The sequence below is a fragment of the Cricetulus griseus genome, chromosome 2 (assembly GCF_003668045.3).
Source record: "Cricetulus griseus strain 17A/GY chromosome 2, alternate assembly CriGri-PICRH-1.0, whole genome shotgun sequence".
Classification (NCBI taxonomy): Eukaryota; Metazoa; Chordata; class Mammalia; order Rodentia; family Cricetidae; genus Cricetulus; species Cricetulus griseus.
The window spans coordinates 132,141,722-132,161,109 of NC_048595.1; the positions used below are offsets into that span (position 1 = coordinate 132,141,722).

Sequence of the window (19,388 nt, forward strand, 5' to 3'; positions counted from 1 at the left end):
TAGAACTGAGCTGATATTGAGCTGATTCCCTGCTTCTAAGTAAGGATAAGGATGCAAGTGAATTTTTGTATCTATACTTATATAATCAAATTTCACTACAATCATTTCTGAATATAAGAACATTTTCACATATCAAGTGAATTAACAATCTCTTTCAAAAATATACCATGACACTAGAAGAATAATTTTATAAATAAAATGTGCAAACAATGGGATATACTATATGTTTTTCTGCAGTAGATATTGCAGAATTTAGAAGGATCCAATATATATATATATATATATATATATATATATATATATTACATATTTATAGTACATTGTATGTATATTAGTATAAACACACACACACACAAGGTAGCAGTTGAAAAGTTGTACAAACACTCTAGGCTATTTTAGGATTATGTGACTCAACAAAAATATTTCATGCAACTATATTAGGTAGACATTTTCAATACATATATATAGTATCTAGTACAGAGTGAATATTCTCTTCTTTGTGGGTAATTCTAAGATTTAATAAAACTGCAATGTTTTATAGGAAAATGCATTTGTTTTTATTTTTTATGTGACAAGATGGAATAAAACATGGTGTTTTGATGTGGGATAATGTTCTTGTTCACTGTAAAGATTTGTCACTCATTTAAAAAGCTGATTAGCCAATAGCCAGGCACTAAGTATAGGTGGGGCTACCTATACTTAGGTGAATTCTGGAAAAGAAAAGGCAGGGAGAGGAGTTGCCAGCCAGAGGCAGAGGTAGCAAGATGAGAATTCCTTACTGAGAAGAGATACCAAACCACATGGCTAAAAATGGCCAAGAATTATGGGTTAATTTAAGTTGTAAGAGCTTATTAGTAATAAGACTGAGTAATCGGCTCAAGAGTTTATAATTAACATAAGCCTTTGTGTGTTTATTGCGGACTGAATGACTGCATGACTGGGCAGGACAGAAACTATCATGTACAATGTTTTATTTTATGTGTGCTTAAGGTTTACATGTAAGAAACTATTTTACTTACAAAAGTGTACCACTTTGAAATCGTTATTATGGAAGATACCACTTACCTTCTGTTATGATATAGTATCTCACAAAGAAAAATCTATGAAAATGTAAAAACTAGTCAGTAATCCCAATAAAATATATTGAGATGTAATATACAACTAAACCACTAGAAAGATTATTAGTATCAGTTGTAGGAGATAAAACAGATGATAGTTTTATGACGTGTGTGCTTATAACTAAAGTGAAATTTTAAAATAAATAAATAATAAGAACAAAAATAGTAAAAGCAATTCAACATCAAAGATGGGTGTGTCAGCTTTAATTAGTCAATGTATTTAATAAGTGACAAGGGTGTCCTTGAGATTTCTGGGTATACTTGTCCAGGGGTGCTCCCACTTTCCGAAGCCAGGAAGAACTCCATTACAATGCAAGATACTTTTAATTGTCTTACTCTATGAAAAAAAAGGAATATTGTTGAGGAATAGCTGATCCTATCATCCTCAAAGATTGAAGTTAAAAATAATAGCATAAATTATATACAAAACCATAGGGATCATAGATTGAGAGAGTTTTACATGACTAGAATGTGTTCTGTGAATTCTAATGGGTCTTAATAATAAAAACCTGGAGTCATACTGGGAAAATGCTGAAAGATCAGAAAAACAAAAATTCCAGCCATTGAAAGGGTGATCCTTTCTCTACAAAACCTCATACTGAATGCTCTAAGCTCCTGTCTCCTTCCACCTTATATTCCTCTCTGCCCAGCCATATCACTCCTGTCTCCACCTCCCTAGGTGTGGGATCAAAAGTTTGTGCTCTGTTTCTCTTTCAGACTGAATCAAACTTGTGTAGCACAGAGTGGCCTTGATCTCTCTGGGCAATTAGCTGAGGTATGCACTTTTGTCAGTAAGTATGGCAGGGACTAAGCTTTATTTGCACAATGGAAGATATAACAATCTGGAGAATAATATTCATATTTAAAGAACATAAATTATTCTATATTTGATTTTATTTTTATGTTGCTTTTTAACTATAAGAATCTGATCATTAAAGACAATGGAAAATGAGTTTATAAGTAAGCAAAAGGAATAGTTCTGTGTTATATAAAATGTTCCATTTAACTCTTATAACATCAGTGAAAGATGGAGAGTTTTTCATTTTCAAATGAGAAAACTGACATATTTTTAATAAAAATCTCTGACTCCTGTGACAGATGTTAATAATTGCATTACAGTTTGATTTAAATAAATATAATAATTAGATTTAATTCTTGAAAAAGAAAATTTCTAACTATTAAAACAAGCATCCATAAACAATTATGAAATCAAGTTAACATTAATTCAATTTAAGAGATAATATAGTTATTCTGAAACTATATCTCCTCTCAAAAAGCTGAATATGGCTCATTCTGTCATACCACAATTTTGTTCATTTTTTTCTCATTAGTTCAGCAAGCTAATACTATTGCGTTTGTTATGGTAATGAAATCCTCACACCCACAATTCTTTATTTGAAAGATTAATGTGCTTTGTCTTCCTCCTACCATGAAGCTATTACCCATTCACCTGATTCAAACTACAACATATTAAATTACCAAATGTGCTCCCACAAAATTTGGTATAATTTCAATTTTAACTAAAGTTGATTATCAGAGTTTCCGTAGTAACTCAAAATTACCTATCCATATATGTTAGGGGACTTCCATACAATATTTTCAAGCCAAAAGGAATAAGCATCAAACATATGGTGGATAATAAGATCTATGGCATTGCGACAATCAGAGATATACCAGTGGAACTGGAGCATATAAAACACTTGGAACAAGGGGACAACAGTTTGAAAAGCCAAAAATTAAGGCTCAGAATTTATATAAACTGCTGAGTCATTCAGACCCATGGCAGGAATGTTCAGATTTTAACCAATATTCTCTTTTTTTACTGATACCATAAAATAAGAACACATTCATGTTCAAATGAATAGCTCAAAGCTAACCATTTCATGGTAAAAGTAGAAGTTACACAGCCAGAAGTATTTTAACCAATAGGGTCACAGAATGTCAGATAAGTATATCAGTTCAAAAGCATTAAAAAACATGGGCCATTGATTCAGATACAGACACCAACAGAAATATCAGGTTTTTTGATGGAATATCAAACTGAAGTATATTTCTGTATTTTTATTCCAAAAGAATATAGGTAGGCACTGCTGATGGTCAGATGGGGCATACACTTAACAGATTTTTTAGGAAATAGAACTCAGTCACTCAGAGAACCATAAATTAACTCATTACATAACATTGTTCTAAGTCAAATCAAATCTATCGAAGAAAACCAACTCTCTGGACTCACAAGAAACTGAAGTTGATCATTTTTGGATAACTCATTCTTTCTAGACCAGAACAATGTAGATGTCTTCGATCTAATGAAACCTAAGCCTTTGAAGAGAAACATCTGGTCCTTCCAGGGATCATGTTCTATAATGTGTTCCCTCACACTCAATGCTGGGTGACTTGCTCTACTGGTTGTAAAAAGCATGTCTGTGGTCTGTTCTCTCCAGTTTGAAAATACAGTTATTCTTAAGCATGCCATCTTGATCAATAGAAGCAGAAACACATGGAACAATCCCAATTCCTTTTGACATTTGTGAGTTGTTCCCTATCCCTAAATTCTTTTGTTATTCATAAACCAAATGAACCATTTCTGTCTCTTGTTCTACAGTGATTGCAGATGTTAAAACTGAGTAAAAGCACAGTGTTGCTGGGAGGTGAAAAGTTCACTTACTGAGTTCATGCTTTTTTTCATTCTATGAATTTACTGTGCTTGACTTTCATAGATACACATAAGAAACCTGTGCCTGCAACTGAGACTTTCACTTAATAACCTGTCTTCTTTGAGTAACATTTGTGCCCATGTAGGATACTCATGTCAAACTCCTTAAATTTTTTTAATTATGTTTTGAGTAGCTTACAAACTAGCAAGGCTTCATGGAATTTCTGCAGGCTTCTTCAGTTTGGTTTAAATCATTCCTATACTTCACGTTGCCAAAACCCCATGTCCTACGTGATTAAACCTTTAGCTCCCACTATCCTTCTTATTCATTACTGTCTATCACAAATGTGTTACAATATTCCTTCTTATTATGATTTTTACTTGATTAAAAGATCATGGTTCCAAACATGTTCCCAAGTAGATTTATCATGCACATTTCATTTTGGTTAAATCTCCTTTCCATATATTTTGAAATAGCCATCACTCCACTACCACCTTATATATAACCTATCCCACTCTTTAAAAGCAAACGTTCTGGTCCATTACTATCTCCCTGAATAACACATGTACTTCTGGCTAAACTCATAAAATACAAGATTGGAAACTAAAGCCTATGTATAAGATAAAATGTTAATGCCTTTTCTTTTGGGACATGGGTGACTTCACTAAATGAAGTTTCTTTTAAGTTCCAATAATTTATTTACAAATGGCATGCTTTATGTTTTCTACATAACTGAGTATATGCCACATTTTCACAATCTACCATTTGAGGGACATCTAAGCTGATTCTGTTTTGAAATTGTGAATCGAATGGCAAACATAGATGTACAGTGATAATTGTAGTAAGATAAAAGTTTTGGGGGATGTATACTTAGGATAGTATATCTGGATCATACTGCAGTTCTAGTTCTATATCTTTGAAGAAACTTCCAGACTCATGCCAAAATTACTGTACTGGTTTACATTCCCTTCAAGCAGTTTGAAAAGATTACTTTTTCACCAAATCGATGACAGCATGCATTGCCACTTACATCAATGATGATAGTCATTCTGACTGGAATGAGTTGGAACCTTAAGCCATGTTTAACTCCACTTCACTGAAAGTTAAGGATGCTAAATGTTTAAAAGGGTTTAATAGTATTTTGTATTTATTTTTAGCAATTTTCTGTCCAGATCCATAGCCCAATTTTCAATTGGGTAGTTTGATATTTTTTTATATTTATAGACACTAATCTTCTGTTCAGAGAGGTTTGGTTGGTAAAGATTTCCCATTCTGTTGGCTGCCTCCTTAAGCAGTTGATCATTTCCTTTATACATGATTTTCCAACAAATTACTGATCACAGAGTTCCCAGAGGCACAAAATCAATATATGGCATTGTATTTCTTCTGGTTGTCCTTAAGAACTACATGGTAAAATCCTGTTGTTGAAGACACCTCACACTTTGTTTTCAGGATATAAAGAAATCAGTGTTGAACTGACAAAGAAACACTATCATTGCTAGATAGCTTTCACTGTGCTTGAAATTTCTATGCAGAATCTGTGTTGAGGAAAAAAAATGAGGTCAACAGCTTTACCTTATGCTGGGCAATGAATGCTATAACTTGGGACTATGAGGCAATATGGTATCACTGGATAATATTGGAACAACTGTAACAAACCATTCTCTTGATTAGATTTGAGGCCTTCTCCATAGGAGGGAATGAATGCATGATACTAAAAAGAAGATGAAAATCTGTAACTAGAAAAGCCATTGGCCCTAACTAGGAGAGAACCTATTGATGTGATTCTGATTAAAAACAAAGCAAAACTATGTAGGCAAATTCTCCACTGAAAATTTATATGTCTATTCATAGATTTGTGGTATTCTCAACTCTGGTCAGAGAAGTTCCTCTTCACAGAAGGAGTGTTCAATGTCAAGACTAATAGCCATTCATAATACTGAAAATAAGTGACTGTGAGTGCCACAAATGGAACACCTGTATCAGCAGACATAATGGAAGAGTGTGTGGAAAGAATTTAAGAGCCAATGGATAGGGAGGGATGCCAAGATAGGCTGGATTCTAGGTATAAAATGGCTGTTAAATGTATACTGTTAGCTGATATTGTTACCTGCAAAAAAAAGAATTAGAAAGAAATTCTAACTGGAAAGCAGAGTGGTTCATGATGCCCTACCTCTAGTTGCAGACCTATGTCAGTAGATGGTTACTAAAGGAGAGAGAATCACTTTGGGGGGGGCATGGTGACCATTGGAAAATTAGCTTTGCCCCAATTGATTACCTCACACATGCACACAAATGGGCATAAAGAAATGAACACAAAGTTTTGAGAAAAGTATTGGGAAATAGGAATTTTAGAGAGGAATATGACCAATGTGTGTTATATCCATATGTGAATTAAAAATACAAGTAAAAGCGACTAAGTATTAAGGATAATCAAAAGCCAGATTTGCTCATTTGTTGTTGGTGTTACATTAGGCTTAGAATATAGCATGTTAGCATTATTTCTGCTTATACCATCAAGTTTTAATTATGGTAAACATGAAAAATAGAAAAATCTAACAACTGGAAAATCAGTAAGTAGCCTAAAATATCCTAAATTGTCTAATATCCCCATTCTTCGACTTCTCACAATATGTAAGTAAAATTATATGTAACCTTACTTCTTTAAAGGCATAGTTCAGTATTCTTAGCTCCCTCTACATTGTGGTATTGCCATCATCACCACCCACCTATGTAACATTTTCATTACCATAAGCTGAAACTCTCTAGTCACTAATGAATAAACCCAAACTGTTCTCTCCTCAGTCCCAGGAAACCTCCATTAAACTTTCTGTCTTAGTGAATTTGGGAACTTATAGGAGAATCATCTGCTATGTGCCCTTAGATTTCTGGCTGTATCTCTTAGTCCAATGTCTTCTGGGGACAGCTGTACTGAAGCATGTGTCTGAAGTTCATTTTCTCTTGTAGCATTGTCTTAACTGGAAAATATGACTATGCTTGGCAAAAAGAAGATAAGAACTTGAAAACTGAAAAAATAATTTCTATTAATGAGTTCATTGGACTGTAAATTACAGTGGGGTGTCTGTGTTGGGTGGGGACTGAGGAACTGAAAGTGCAACATCACTTACACTAGAAACTTGGTTATAACACAACTTTACTTGTGGTTCACATTAGATACAGAAATTTATGAATTACCGCTTGGATTGAAAAATGGACAAACTGTGGAATAGCCTCCTGATGGAGTCCCTCTTTTGCAAAGAACAGTTTTTTGTTTTGTTTTGTTTGTTTTTTGGTATCAAAAACCCAACCATGCAAATCATGCCATTGCTATAAAGTGAGCTGTGGGGACAAAGCTGTCCAAAGTAAACACAAAGGATGAAATCTGTCCACATCTTCCCACACTGCTAGAAGAGAATCCCAGTGTTAATTGCCTGTAAGTTTCTGATGACAGAACTTGGTCCACCAAACACTTCATTCTCAGAAGTGATTAATTTACTCTAGAATCTGCACTAACATTTCCCATTTGCTTATCAACAACAAATCAGTCCAGTGATGAGGGCTAATTTCTCCTTCTGGAAAACTACATAATAATTGTATTTTGATTATAAAAAAGCACTAGGTTCACAAAAGTCAAAGACAGGGGAAAAAAGTGATCACAAGATGATGGATGACTTTACTCATTTAGTTACAAAATGTTTATGTTTTCTGACATGGAAGTATAAGAAGAAAAAGCATCAATGGACACAAAGTACTCAATACAAAAAGTATCCGAGAACAATTTTATTGTTGTAGGTACGTGTCTCCTTATGGACCATAAATACATATCATTCTTAAATATTTATGAATGTTTCATACACATTTCACATATCTATATAGATAAACATTTTTATTGAAACACACTTGAAATTTAAAGATAGTCCAACATTCTTCAGCATATTCTACAGCATGCATAACCTTATGAACCATCAAACAGACCTTGAGAGTTTTATCATCAAGCTGGAGTTCACCCATCATGAGGATAAGATCAGAAAGCTTTTGTTTTGGTTAAGTACATGAACAATTGCTGCTCTTTTGTGAATCTACTTGCCATTTTCTGGAATTTTGAGTTTCAGAGGCTAAACTCCTTGACCAATCTTCGTCTTGGGTGTACCTCTTACCCTCTAAACTGCAAGGTGTGTCTGTCAAGCGATTCCACTTGTGCCCTAGCCTGACATTCTCCTCATTGCCCCTGCTATATAACTACATGCCTGTCTTTGACTTCTAAATAGTATGCTCTCAGACTTGGGGTTTAATCTTCAACTGGGGCTTAGTATCCTGGATTTTTATCTCAAAATTCATGAGAATTCACTGGAAATAATCCTATGACTAACTGAGCTGCTGTTTCCTGATTACATATTGTTTAAAATTATTATTGTAAACAAGTTTTAAATTACACATTAAAGAGAAATACTTTACATTTTATCTTGTGGATTATTTGGAGTCTTAAATTATAAGAACTATAAGAAAAATTATGGAAATATATAATTCAAGATAGGATATTACTATTCATAAGTCATATTAGATTAGTGGTTGGACTTCGTGCTGTCAAAAATAACTAAAGGAAGAATTTAAGTAAGAATTTATTCTAAGACTCAAGGGGATCTCTTAACTCAGAAAACCTGTAAAATAAAAAAAGATAAGTTAAATATTTCTGAAACTAATGCCACAAAAGAAATATGCTCATTCTGGAAAGAAAGCATGGATATTTGGTAAGAGAAGATGAGGCCAAAACAAAACCAAACTCAATAGGTCTGCCAACAAATACTGTAGCTCCATTTCCACCATCTGGGAAGAATGGTGGCATCTTCTTGGATCTAATAGAATTGGACTGTTTCATCTCCTTTGTGCTGACTGAAGAATGCATAGTCTTTCTTGAGCTAACTCCAGTTGCTATGATTTCAGCTTTCTTCAGCCTACTAACTTCAAGATCATGGAACTTCCAACATTCTAGGTTCTCCATCAAAATTTAGATTTCATTTTTGCAACTTCATCAATGACCTTTCAGGAATTCCTTGCAGGGAAGCTGACCCTACACTAAGGTAGCTGGCTTCAGAGGCTTTCTGGTGCTTCAGTGCAAGCCCAAATTAACCCATGAGTCTTTGATTTTGCATCTCTAAAGATTGTCATCAGGAGAATAATGCTGCCAAATTCTGCTATCAGCTTGACAAACCATCTTATCTCTAGCATAGCTCTAGTAGGCTCTGTATACCTTGGTGTTCAAACCTGGAAACATCCTTCCACATGTGGTTGGTGTTGAAAGGAACCACTTTAGAAGCACCCTGGATTCAGGTTCTCTCCCTTCAATTAATTTGTATTTTTATCAGTTAAAGGTGACTTTCAGGACATTTTTCCAGTCAATTGTGTGAGGCTTCTTTTTCATTGCATAAATCTTTTCAGGAATGTGTTGCTTGTTTTCCATTTTGACTTTGTCTGAAACTTTATATGCAAACTTGCTCCTTTCCTCACCAAATTTTCATTTTCCCAACTTTTCACTCCACATGCAGCTTTCTCCCACTGCCAACCTGAAAGGAGTCAGTAATAATCACAACACAGCATGAATCCTAAGCTATTTTAAACCTTCATCCAAACAAATTAGACCACTATCTTTATCCAGCCTCACTGGATTTCTCAAGACTCACTAAGGAAGAAATCAGGTATTTTTAGCACATTATGACATTAAAGGTCTTTAGTCCAGTTCCCAGCAGTGCAAAAACCTTCTGAGCCCATTTTTTGTCTGCCCTTCTATTTTCTACATTTCCACTAGAACATCTGATGAAGCTCTGATTACAACATCCATGCGTAGCTACAAAACTACTTTACACAGACCAGTGTCAAAGGCCTGCAAACTACAAATATTGTTTGTCAGGCCAACAGCCCCTCTTCCCAGTATCAGTAATCTGTATTTCTTACCAAGTGGCTAAGAGATGGAGGATTTGTTTGTGACTTAAGACCCCATGCATGTCATCAGAGTAGAGAGACAAAGGCCACTTGTTACATTGTACTTTAGTTAGGAAGCAGGGAAATGAACACTAGCACTCAAGCAGTTTTCCCCTTTTCCCTTTCATTCATTCTGGACTCTAGACTATGGCACAGCACCTCCCATATTCAAAGTAGTTTTTTCCTCTTTAATCCACCTTCTCTGCAAATAGCCTCAGGGTGTCTCCTAGGTGGCTCCATGTCTAGTCAGGCTGACAGTAGAATTAGGCCAATCACAAATAATGTAGAACCTTGTGTACATAAAAGGAAAATCATCTGAAGGTATAAAATCCTTCCATTTAGAAAAATAAAATAAGGACTTAGTGGTAGATGACTGCCTAGATTATTATCTTGATCCCCAGCACAAGAAACGAAACAGCAAGCAAACAGAAGTAACAAGCAAATGCAGATAATATACTAAAGGTATTAACTCTGATTACGTGAATCAACAATAAAACATTGAATTCAGAAGCATTTTAATGCAATAGTATGCATATTAATCTAAGAATCTTGAATTAATTTCAATAGAGCTATATGTCTAATTGTGCTAAAACGAATTTAATGGTGGAATACATAATATATGCATTAGATTATATATTAAATATAATAATTTTTAAAAATTACTTAAATGTAACTAGGAATTTTATAATTAGTCTAAACAGATAAAAGAAAATTCAGATAATTCAAGAAAAAGATGTCTGATGAGCTCATATTCACTTTCATATGCCCACTTTTGTTTTATAACATTTTTGTAGCAAACCACACAATGATATTTATCTACTTATTATATGTGATGCTTAATTTTAATTCATCTTACCAAAATGTAGAGTCACCTAAAATGGAATCCCAGGGATTTCCTAATCAGGTTGACTTGTAAAACTTTTGTGGGAATTGCCTTGATTATTTTAATTGAGTTGGAAGAACTACCATGAGTGTAGGCAGCATCACTCCATGGACTAAGCCCTGGACTCTATGGAGAGAGCAGGATGAGCACTGGCAAGCATTTACACACCTATTGCTTTGTTCTAGCTAAACATATAATGTGACCTGATCTTAAAATCTCCTAACACCTTGAAAACTCTAATGATGGTCTGTAACCTAGAATTGTGAGCTAAGTCAACCATTTTTCTTTTAATTTGCTTTTGTCAGAATATTTTATCAAAGAACCAGAAATTAATATAAGACAATATCGGACACACACACACACACACACACACACACACACACACACACACATATATATATATATATTATATATATATATATATATATATGCGTGTGTCTTTAGGGAGATCCAGATCTATGCTTCTGAATACATTGCAAGCCACAATAATAATAATAATAATAATAATAATAATAATAATAATAATAGTAGTAGTAGTAGTAGTAGTAGTAGTAGTAGTTAGTGTGACAAATTTCTTTTTCAATCAGGTAATGATAAGAAATTTGTATTATCAGATGAGTCCACTTTCAGCATAAAATTTGCTCTTATTAAGGTCTGCTTATGGATTATTTTTGTGCTTTGCATTGGACAAATATCTGAAAATCAAATACCTTCAAGTAACCAAAATTCCTACAACCCAGAGGAACCAACAGTAAGACAATAATTTTAAATCTGAGACAATGCTTCCACACAACTTGGAAAGTCAGGTGTAGTACTGCATAACCTTAATCCCAGCACTTAGACGTGGAGGCAGGAGAATAAAGAACTCAAGGCCATTTTCAGCTAAATAGAAAGTTTGAAGACTGCCCATGCTACAAGGAACCATCTCTCATAAAAGCAAAACCCAACCAACCAACTGAAGATAAAATCTGAAGGGAAAGTTTAAAAGTAAATTTCAAAGAAAACTTTCCCTGCAGATGAAAAGTCAGAGGATTTAATGTATTAATCATTTGTATTTCACTTTACAATAATTTTGCAGAAGAATAAGTAAATATTTTTTAAATCAATAGGTGGTATACTGAGAAATGTCTGAGTAAATTTTTTGATCATTAAACTAAGTTTGAGGCCAATATGATGACTAAAGATAGCATTCTCTAGAGAAAAAAAATCCCATCTTTTGTCATGATTCTTAAAATTCTTCCAGCAAGTTGGGCAGGGATGGTGCATGCTGTTATTCTCATCTTTTCCATTCTAATCTCTTGCCTGCCAATCTGTCCAAATGCCAACATATTCTTTTTCACTTAAGGAGGGAGCCTGAGGTATGAGGTCAATTAATACAATACTGTGGGACATACAAACTTAGGCATAACAACTGAAATTTAATTTAGTCATCTCATGTTAATTACTAAGAATCCAGAAGAGAGCAACAACATAATTAAAGGGAAGGGGAGTAGGATTTATGGGGAAACAGAAGGAGATAGTGAAATATAGCCTCAAGAAAAGACAGCTAAAAGATATTTAATTTCATTTTCCTAATCCCCAAAGAAATAGAGTAGAGGAAAGTTATCAGAGCCAAAGAACTGCTATAAATATCAATACACATATAACAGTTACCAAAAGTATATGTGCAATTAGGGCATTCCAGTATTTAAGATTTATTTATATTTTCTTTAGAATTATTTGTTTTGGCCTCTGGACTCACAGAGGTACACTAACTTACAATACCAATGGATGAGAATTTTGTGCTTTGTTTTGCTTCCTGTGGTGAGTTATAAGGTGTTGAATTGTATGTTTGTAGTGCAAATTGGAGATATGGGATACAGTGAGGTTATTCTTTTTTTTGAATGTAATAAGAATATCCATATCCCTAGATTAATTTGAGATCCTTATTAAGTATAAAAATCAATTGAAATAAACCTAACAAGCTGTAGTAGATGCCATTAATCATTTAATATGCAAAATTAAAAAAATTAAGTTGACACTCTTTGATCATCAGACCCCATTTCTGATCCATAAAATCATTTAATTCATGAGAAGATCATAGCTTGAGAACAGAACTGAGACAGTGATGTAATCTCTTGCTTATGTAGTCTATTGCCTATTTATACTAAAATGTATAAAATTATTTGAAAACAAATAGAAAAAGTTTATATAACATATTTGGAAAACAATTTCCACTCAGCGCTTTTATTTCACTGCTGTTAATGCTAAATTCATATTTCATTTTCACAACTCTATTTTGATTCTTCTTTCTTTTTCTTTTTTGGTTTTTTGAGACAGGGTTTCTCTGTGGCTTTGGAGGCTGTCCTGGAACTAGCTCTTGTAGATCAGACTGGTCTGAACTCACAGATATCCACCTGTCTCTGCCTCCCGAGTGCTGGGATTAAAGGCGTGCACCACCAATGCCTGGCTGATTCTTCTTACTTTTATTATTCATTATAAATTATCAGATTTTTAAAATCTTTCTTATGGGACAACTATCAAGAGCATTCTGGTATGTAAGGTTATAAAGCTAAAATTGTATGAAAACACTAGGAAGCTGTATTTCAAAGTACCCTTTCTAATTCTCTTACTCATTCTCCCATCAAGTTTCTCTAGGTGGCCAATGTCATTCTATTTCACATACTTACTATTCACAAGCACCTGCAGGTATACTTACAAGAAGAAAGGGAGACATGTCTACAAAATGTTAGTGGATATTAATTCACCACTTATTCATAAATTATACAAATGCCTGTACACAATCCATGTTCATCAAAACAGGATTGTCATATGGGCAATTAGGGAACATTTTAACATGCTATGCTGCTATGATTCAAAGAAATATTAAGATATTCAATTGGTTAATAAATCAACGGAAAACACAAATTCAGAGACAAAATTGAATCTTGAGGGTAAGGGATGGAAAAATAGTTCAGCAGAGAAAATACATATGTAGCCTGTTAGATCTTGGGTTAAGTTTCCAGCTGTTTTGGGACATGGGATCCAAAGAGATGCTTGACACAGAGTACATCATTATAAGTAAAAGGAATTGTATTAATCTGAGTGTTTGTAGAGTTCAGAATTGATTAGAATAGCAAAGAAGGTTAAATAAACACAGATGATTGGGACACTCAGTACCATATCGGGCTCGCACATATTATCACTGTAGATAAAATAGTAATGAACAATTAAAATCAAACATTATTCCTTTGAAATTTACTTGAAGAACCAGAGAGACTATATAGGAGTACTATATGGAAGTTCAAGGAATATTTGGTCCTTTATAATGATATTAAGATCCCTCTCCCTCTTCCTCTCCATCTCTCTTTCAAAATTGCTTTCTTTTATATCCCTCAGTAATGTTAAGTGATCATTCTATTTCTCAGCAAGCCCTTGCCCTCCTTCCCAGTTCTGTTGGGATGACATTCCATGCTCATATCAGTTACCCTATCATGTAGACAACTTTAAGTTAGTAATGTTACAAGATATGGAAAAGCAGTTATGATGGAGTCCATGGTGCCAAGACAAGAGATTAATCTGTACCATTCCCCACAAGACACTATTTGTAACCTGAGATTTGCTGTGATGGTAGTTATGCACAAAAATGTTGACAAGTGCTCTAAAGATTTTTTAAGATAGGTGGGTGGTTTCTTAAACATTACCCACTATTGTGTACAATCAGGTAACTTCATGGTCTTTCCAATTAAATATTATGCTTCTATTTTTATGACTCAAAGAGGTAAAGCTCTTTGTAGGAAGTGGCAAGGGTAGAAAGACTATGCATATGTACATACAGTTTTAAAAAACAGTTCAGTAAAGTTCTCTTAAGTGACAAAACAAGCCTTCCTTAGTACTAAAACATCAAACTTCAAAGATAAATAAGGTAGAGCAGGGGAGGTTTGAAGGAAGGAAGTGATCAGAAAACCGTAATTAAGTCAATGAGATATGGACTTTTCAGTAAAATGGAAAAGCATAAAAATATTGGTTTTATTTATATTACTTAACACATAGGAGTAAAATCTCATTTTAAAAATAACTAGAACATAAAAGAAAATTTATTTCTTAACAGAAGACTACCGTTCATTTTTTAATAAATTAGTATGTCTTTGAAAAAATACAGATCTCATCTGGGGCTAAACTAGAGCTCATTGATTGATAAGACTAAGCAATTTCATAAGAATTATCTTAAAATGATGCATAATTGGAGCCTTAGTGTAATCCCACTTCTGATACTGAGCCAGCTCTTCTTTTTCCTCCTCCAGAGTGTGCAACCGCTCTTTAATGTATTTTAACAGCTCGTTGATTTTTTCCCATTTGCCCTCTGTTTCTTTCATTAGAGAAATGCTTTCTTCTTTGCGTTCATCATATACTCTAGTACCAGCTACTTCTCTGAGCAGCTTTAATCTCTGAGAGTCTGGTGCTGTTGCCATTTGGTTGATCTTTCCTTGTTTAACAATGTAATAGGGATTACTTCGAGAAAACCCAGCACTTTCAAGAAGATTCATGACATCATTTTTCCTCGTCAAGCTTGGCCCGAGTCTCATTGAGCTCCTGGTTGTAGATGGTGTACTCCAGGGCACGTCTCATCTTATCCCACTTCTGACACCAGATGTAGTAGGTAATTACCAATACGGAGTGAGGTAGAAATATAAGGGTATTTAATAGGGAAAAGCCTTACTTACAGAGCGAACCAGCCAGCCGGTGGTAGTCTGTACAGCAAGAAGCAAAGAGAGACCGAAACCAAAAACGCAGTCCCCCTACTCACTCTGACCACGCCCTCACAAGCCCTCAGGTACTCCTGTAGCCAGCCCCTAAGAAGGCGTGGCTACAGCTTCCCCTACACCTTAGAGGCAGGAGTGAGTACATTTCTGCCAAAGACTGAAACACTGCAGATGGCCTGATAGGTGGGATTTCACATAGGCACTTGCCCAACTCTTCATTTCACTGTTTTCTCATAGTAGAGACAACTATTTGGAATTTTTTTCTGACAAATTCCTTAAATAGTGGGCCAATGGCTACATATCTAAAACATGAACAAAATACATACTTGCCTACAATAGCTGTTCTGTTACTTATCTGGAGGTTCCAAACATATAGCTGAGGATGGAGCCACTTTTAAAACCCTTTTTTCAAACTAACCAAGAGGCCAGTGAGAGGATATTTTTAGTACACTCCCACACACACAAAATTAATAATATATGCAAATAAGACATTCAGTTTTTTTTCCATTATGTAGATTTATGTAAGTAATGGCGAAGATAGCAGTGAGCATAAGGATTACAACTGATAATGATTCTGGCAGTTTTCCAAGTGATTCAAAATTCATGTTGATACCATAACAATGTAAAATAAACATCACTATGTTTTGTGTGATGCTTATATGGAAAAATGAAAATGGTTTTATCCTCCTTAGTCCTACATTACAGTGACCTGTAAATTAAGAAAGAGAACAATACAAAATTTCAATTGAATTGCTTCATGTATCTGGTTCTTGAATGTCTCTGGCCTTTACTGTCTTCTATATAATGCACAGTCAGCTAATTCACTTGAAAGAGGGGAAAGGGATAAAATATCTAAATTGGTTAGCAATTAGCAGATATGAAAGACCTATTTGTCCCTGTTAATTAGTTACAGTAATTTTGCCTTAAGCATAAAGAACTAAATATATTGTCATTACAAATCTTTCTGCATACATCCATTATAATGAGATTATCTTAGTTGATGCACTCATTTCTTGAAATTGATGAAATTAGACTGCTTAAAGGAAAGAATGATTAGTTATACTACACATTTTGTTGGTATATATAGTTTCATACCTTGAAATGTTTCCATTCTTTCGCTTGTACCTTTTGTATATATTCATGTTTTACATCTTCCTAGAAGAAAACATAATATTCAAGTAAGTAAGTGAGTAATAATTTTGATTAGTATACATTGTATGTCCAACTAATAAATTTGCAATTAAAAAAATCATTGAAACACATAACCATGAGCAGCTAGAAAACCTCAAAGCAGCTTAACTGGGTGGGAAAAAAAAAAACAAGTGAGCCCACTTTGTTATTATTCCATCACAAAGAATCTAATTAGATCTTTAAAGACACACACTTTCTAGAAGTATAATTTATTAACACATACTATAAATAATTATTATACAAATGATTTAGTACATTTTTATAAAATGAGAATAAATATATCCAAAGCCTGTTTTATATATTTGATGATTTCAGACATGTGTATAATGTACTGTGGTCATATTCAATTCTCAAAGTCTTCTTTTAACTCCTCCTACAACACCTCATGTTTTTCTTCATGACTGGTTTTCCTCCACCTTTCATGTTTGTCTGTCTGTGTGTATGTGTGTATGTATATGTAAATATATATATATATATATATATATGCATATATATACATATATACATGTACAAATGTATACATATATGCATATATATACATATATATGTTTCTGTGTGAGTGTGAGTGTGTGTGTGTGTGTGTGTGTGTGTGTGTGTGTGTGTGTGTATAACCCAATGACTCTAATTTGTAGATGCATTTTAGGTTATTTGGTGGAGTATGGGGAGATTATGAACAGTATGACACTCATAATACTTAAAATTATAAACACAATCTTCTCAGTCCATGGAATATGATCAGGGCTGGAAATTAATTAGTATGCACTGTGTACAACCACTAAAATTACAGTTAAAGAAGACCACACATAATGATGAGAAGCAGAAAATACAAAACACAGATACAATAAAAGATTGGTGTTGTATAACACATTTGTGAGGTCCTCCCTGGAAAATACTGCTTCTCTGCTCTCAGAATTCGTTAGTTGCCTGTAGTTCCTACTGTAGGGTTAATGCTCCATGTGTAACCTGAAAATAAAACTTTGTATCATGATTAATGAAAACCCAGAGACTGATAGTGAGGTCGAAGCTCAAGCTGAGGGTCAGAAAAACAAAGCAGCCATCCCCTAGCTTTTACCTCTACCTCACACTGTAGGGTAATCTGGTTAGCTCCACAAATCCTGACTGCAAACCTAGACTGTTGCCTCTCTTCAATGTGGCTGCAGACTAAATCTCTCATGGGATTCTTTGGTTCTTATTTTATACCTCTCTAGAGCTGTGATTAAAAGTGTAGGATCCCAAGTGCTGAGATCTCCTTTGTGTGAGCTGTTTCTCTTTAGGTCTAGATCAATTTCATGTAGCTCAGTGTGACCTTGAACTAAAAGATCCATCCACATCTGGCTCTTGAGTCCTGAGATTAAAGGTGTGTCATGCCACTGCCTGGATCTATGGCTTGCTAGTATTGCTGCTGAAATTAAAGTTGTGTGTCACCACTGCCTGTCTCTATTTGTTGTTAGGTTTGCTTTCCAAATCCTCAGAGAAGCTTTAATAAGGCATAACTAATATATCACCACACCAATGGTCTTTCCCCCATTCATGATTGCATGTCTACTGATTTTATTCTTGTTCAGTTCTTGTTTAGGCAGCAATATTGATGAGACTCCATGGCCATAGTGTCTTTAAATTTTCTAGGAGTTTCAAGCTCACAGAAAACTTCCTAGTTTTTTGGCTCTTACAATATGTCTGACCCCTCTTCTGTTAAAATCTGAGTTTAAGACTCTGAGGCATAGATAGAGGTATTATATTGTAATTAGTAACCAATAGTCCTACCAAGCTCTGATGCCTATGAACCACAATAACAACTGGCATGGTGCAATATTCATCTGGGTGCAATAGTGGCACACATACCTGTTGGTAACCAATGGCTTTTTAACAAGACTTAGGACCTATTCAACAAAAGGGAAACCATGTCTGGTTTTGGAAACCTATAAAACTACCTGGCAGTAATGAGGGCATGTATCTTGTAGAAGATGTTACAAGTGCCACTTTACTGAAACTATATAATTTCCAGTTGCATTCTAAATATATATTCTTAAACCCACAAATAAGTATAGGCCTCACTTATCATCGAAGAAACATCTTGTAAGAGATAGAAATAGTTACAGAAAATCACAACTGATCAGAATTAAAGAAAAAAATGACAGTGAGCCAGAGGATGACATTGTGGAGAGCCACAGCCCTAAGATGGCGCCTGGCTGGATGCCAGGTAGTCCAAGCTTAGCTGTAAACAAGCCGTATTTGGAAGTGCTTGAGGCATCGGGCATGCTTCCTCCTTCTGTGGCCTATCTGGGATTGCAGGATGGCATGAACTGATTGGGCACTGAGCATCTACTTAAGGGCTTTCGGGGGCTGGGAGAAGAGAGAAGCTGATGATGTACAAGGTTCCTGAATAAACTGCTTGAAGAAGAGTCGTGGTCATGTTTCTCTTGCTGGTCCAGAGAGACGCAACAAGTGGTGGCCCTTACAGGGAACCTCCGTGGGTGAACAGCTCAGAACTTCCTGCAGTCAGGGCAGTCAAATGGTAAGTCCCAGGTAAGTTGGGACCAAGCTAAGGACCTCGGTAAAGAGGCAATAAGGTCTCAGGTGAGGAGCAACAAAGTTCCAGGATTCGGACAAAGCAGAGGTAACCAAAAGTGAAAGTATGGGAACTACAACATTGCAACCAATTTTGATTGCTCTTCAAGAGCTGTTACAGTCTAAGGGATTGAAATTAAAGAAAAGTACTTTAGAGAGATTTATCCAAGAGGTTGATGTGGTAGCCCCCTGGTTTGCTGATTCCGGTAATTTAACCACCAGCTGCTGGGATAAGTTTGGGAAAGACCTAGACTTT

General features: G+C 34.8%; 1 protein-coding gene across 1 annotated transcript in view; it reads right to left on the reverse strand.

Annotated features, from left to right (window-relative positions):
• Window positions 1–1,338: 1,338 nt before the first annotated feature.
• The window catches only part of Cnbd1 (cyclic nucleotide binding domain containing 1), a 358,967-nt gene continuing 340,917 nt past the window's right edge, over window positions 1,339–19,388 (reverse strand). The window contains exons 13-14 of the mRNA XM_035439974.1: window positions 16,469–16,528; window positions 1,339–1,455 (exon numbers count right to left, since the gene is read on the reverse strand). Of these exons, the coding sequence (XP_035295865.1) occupies window positions 1,339–1,455; window positions 16,469–16,528 (177 nt within the window). The remainder of the gene's footprint in view (window positions 1,456–16,468; window positions 16,529–19,388) is intronic.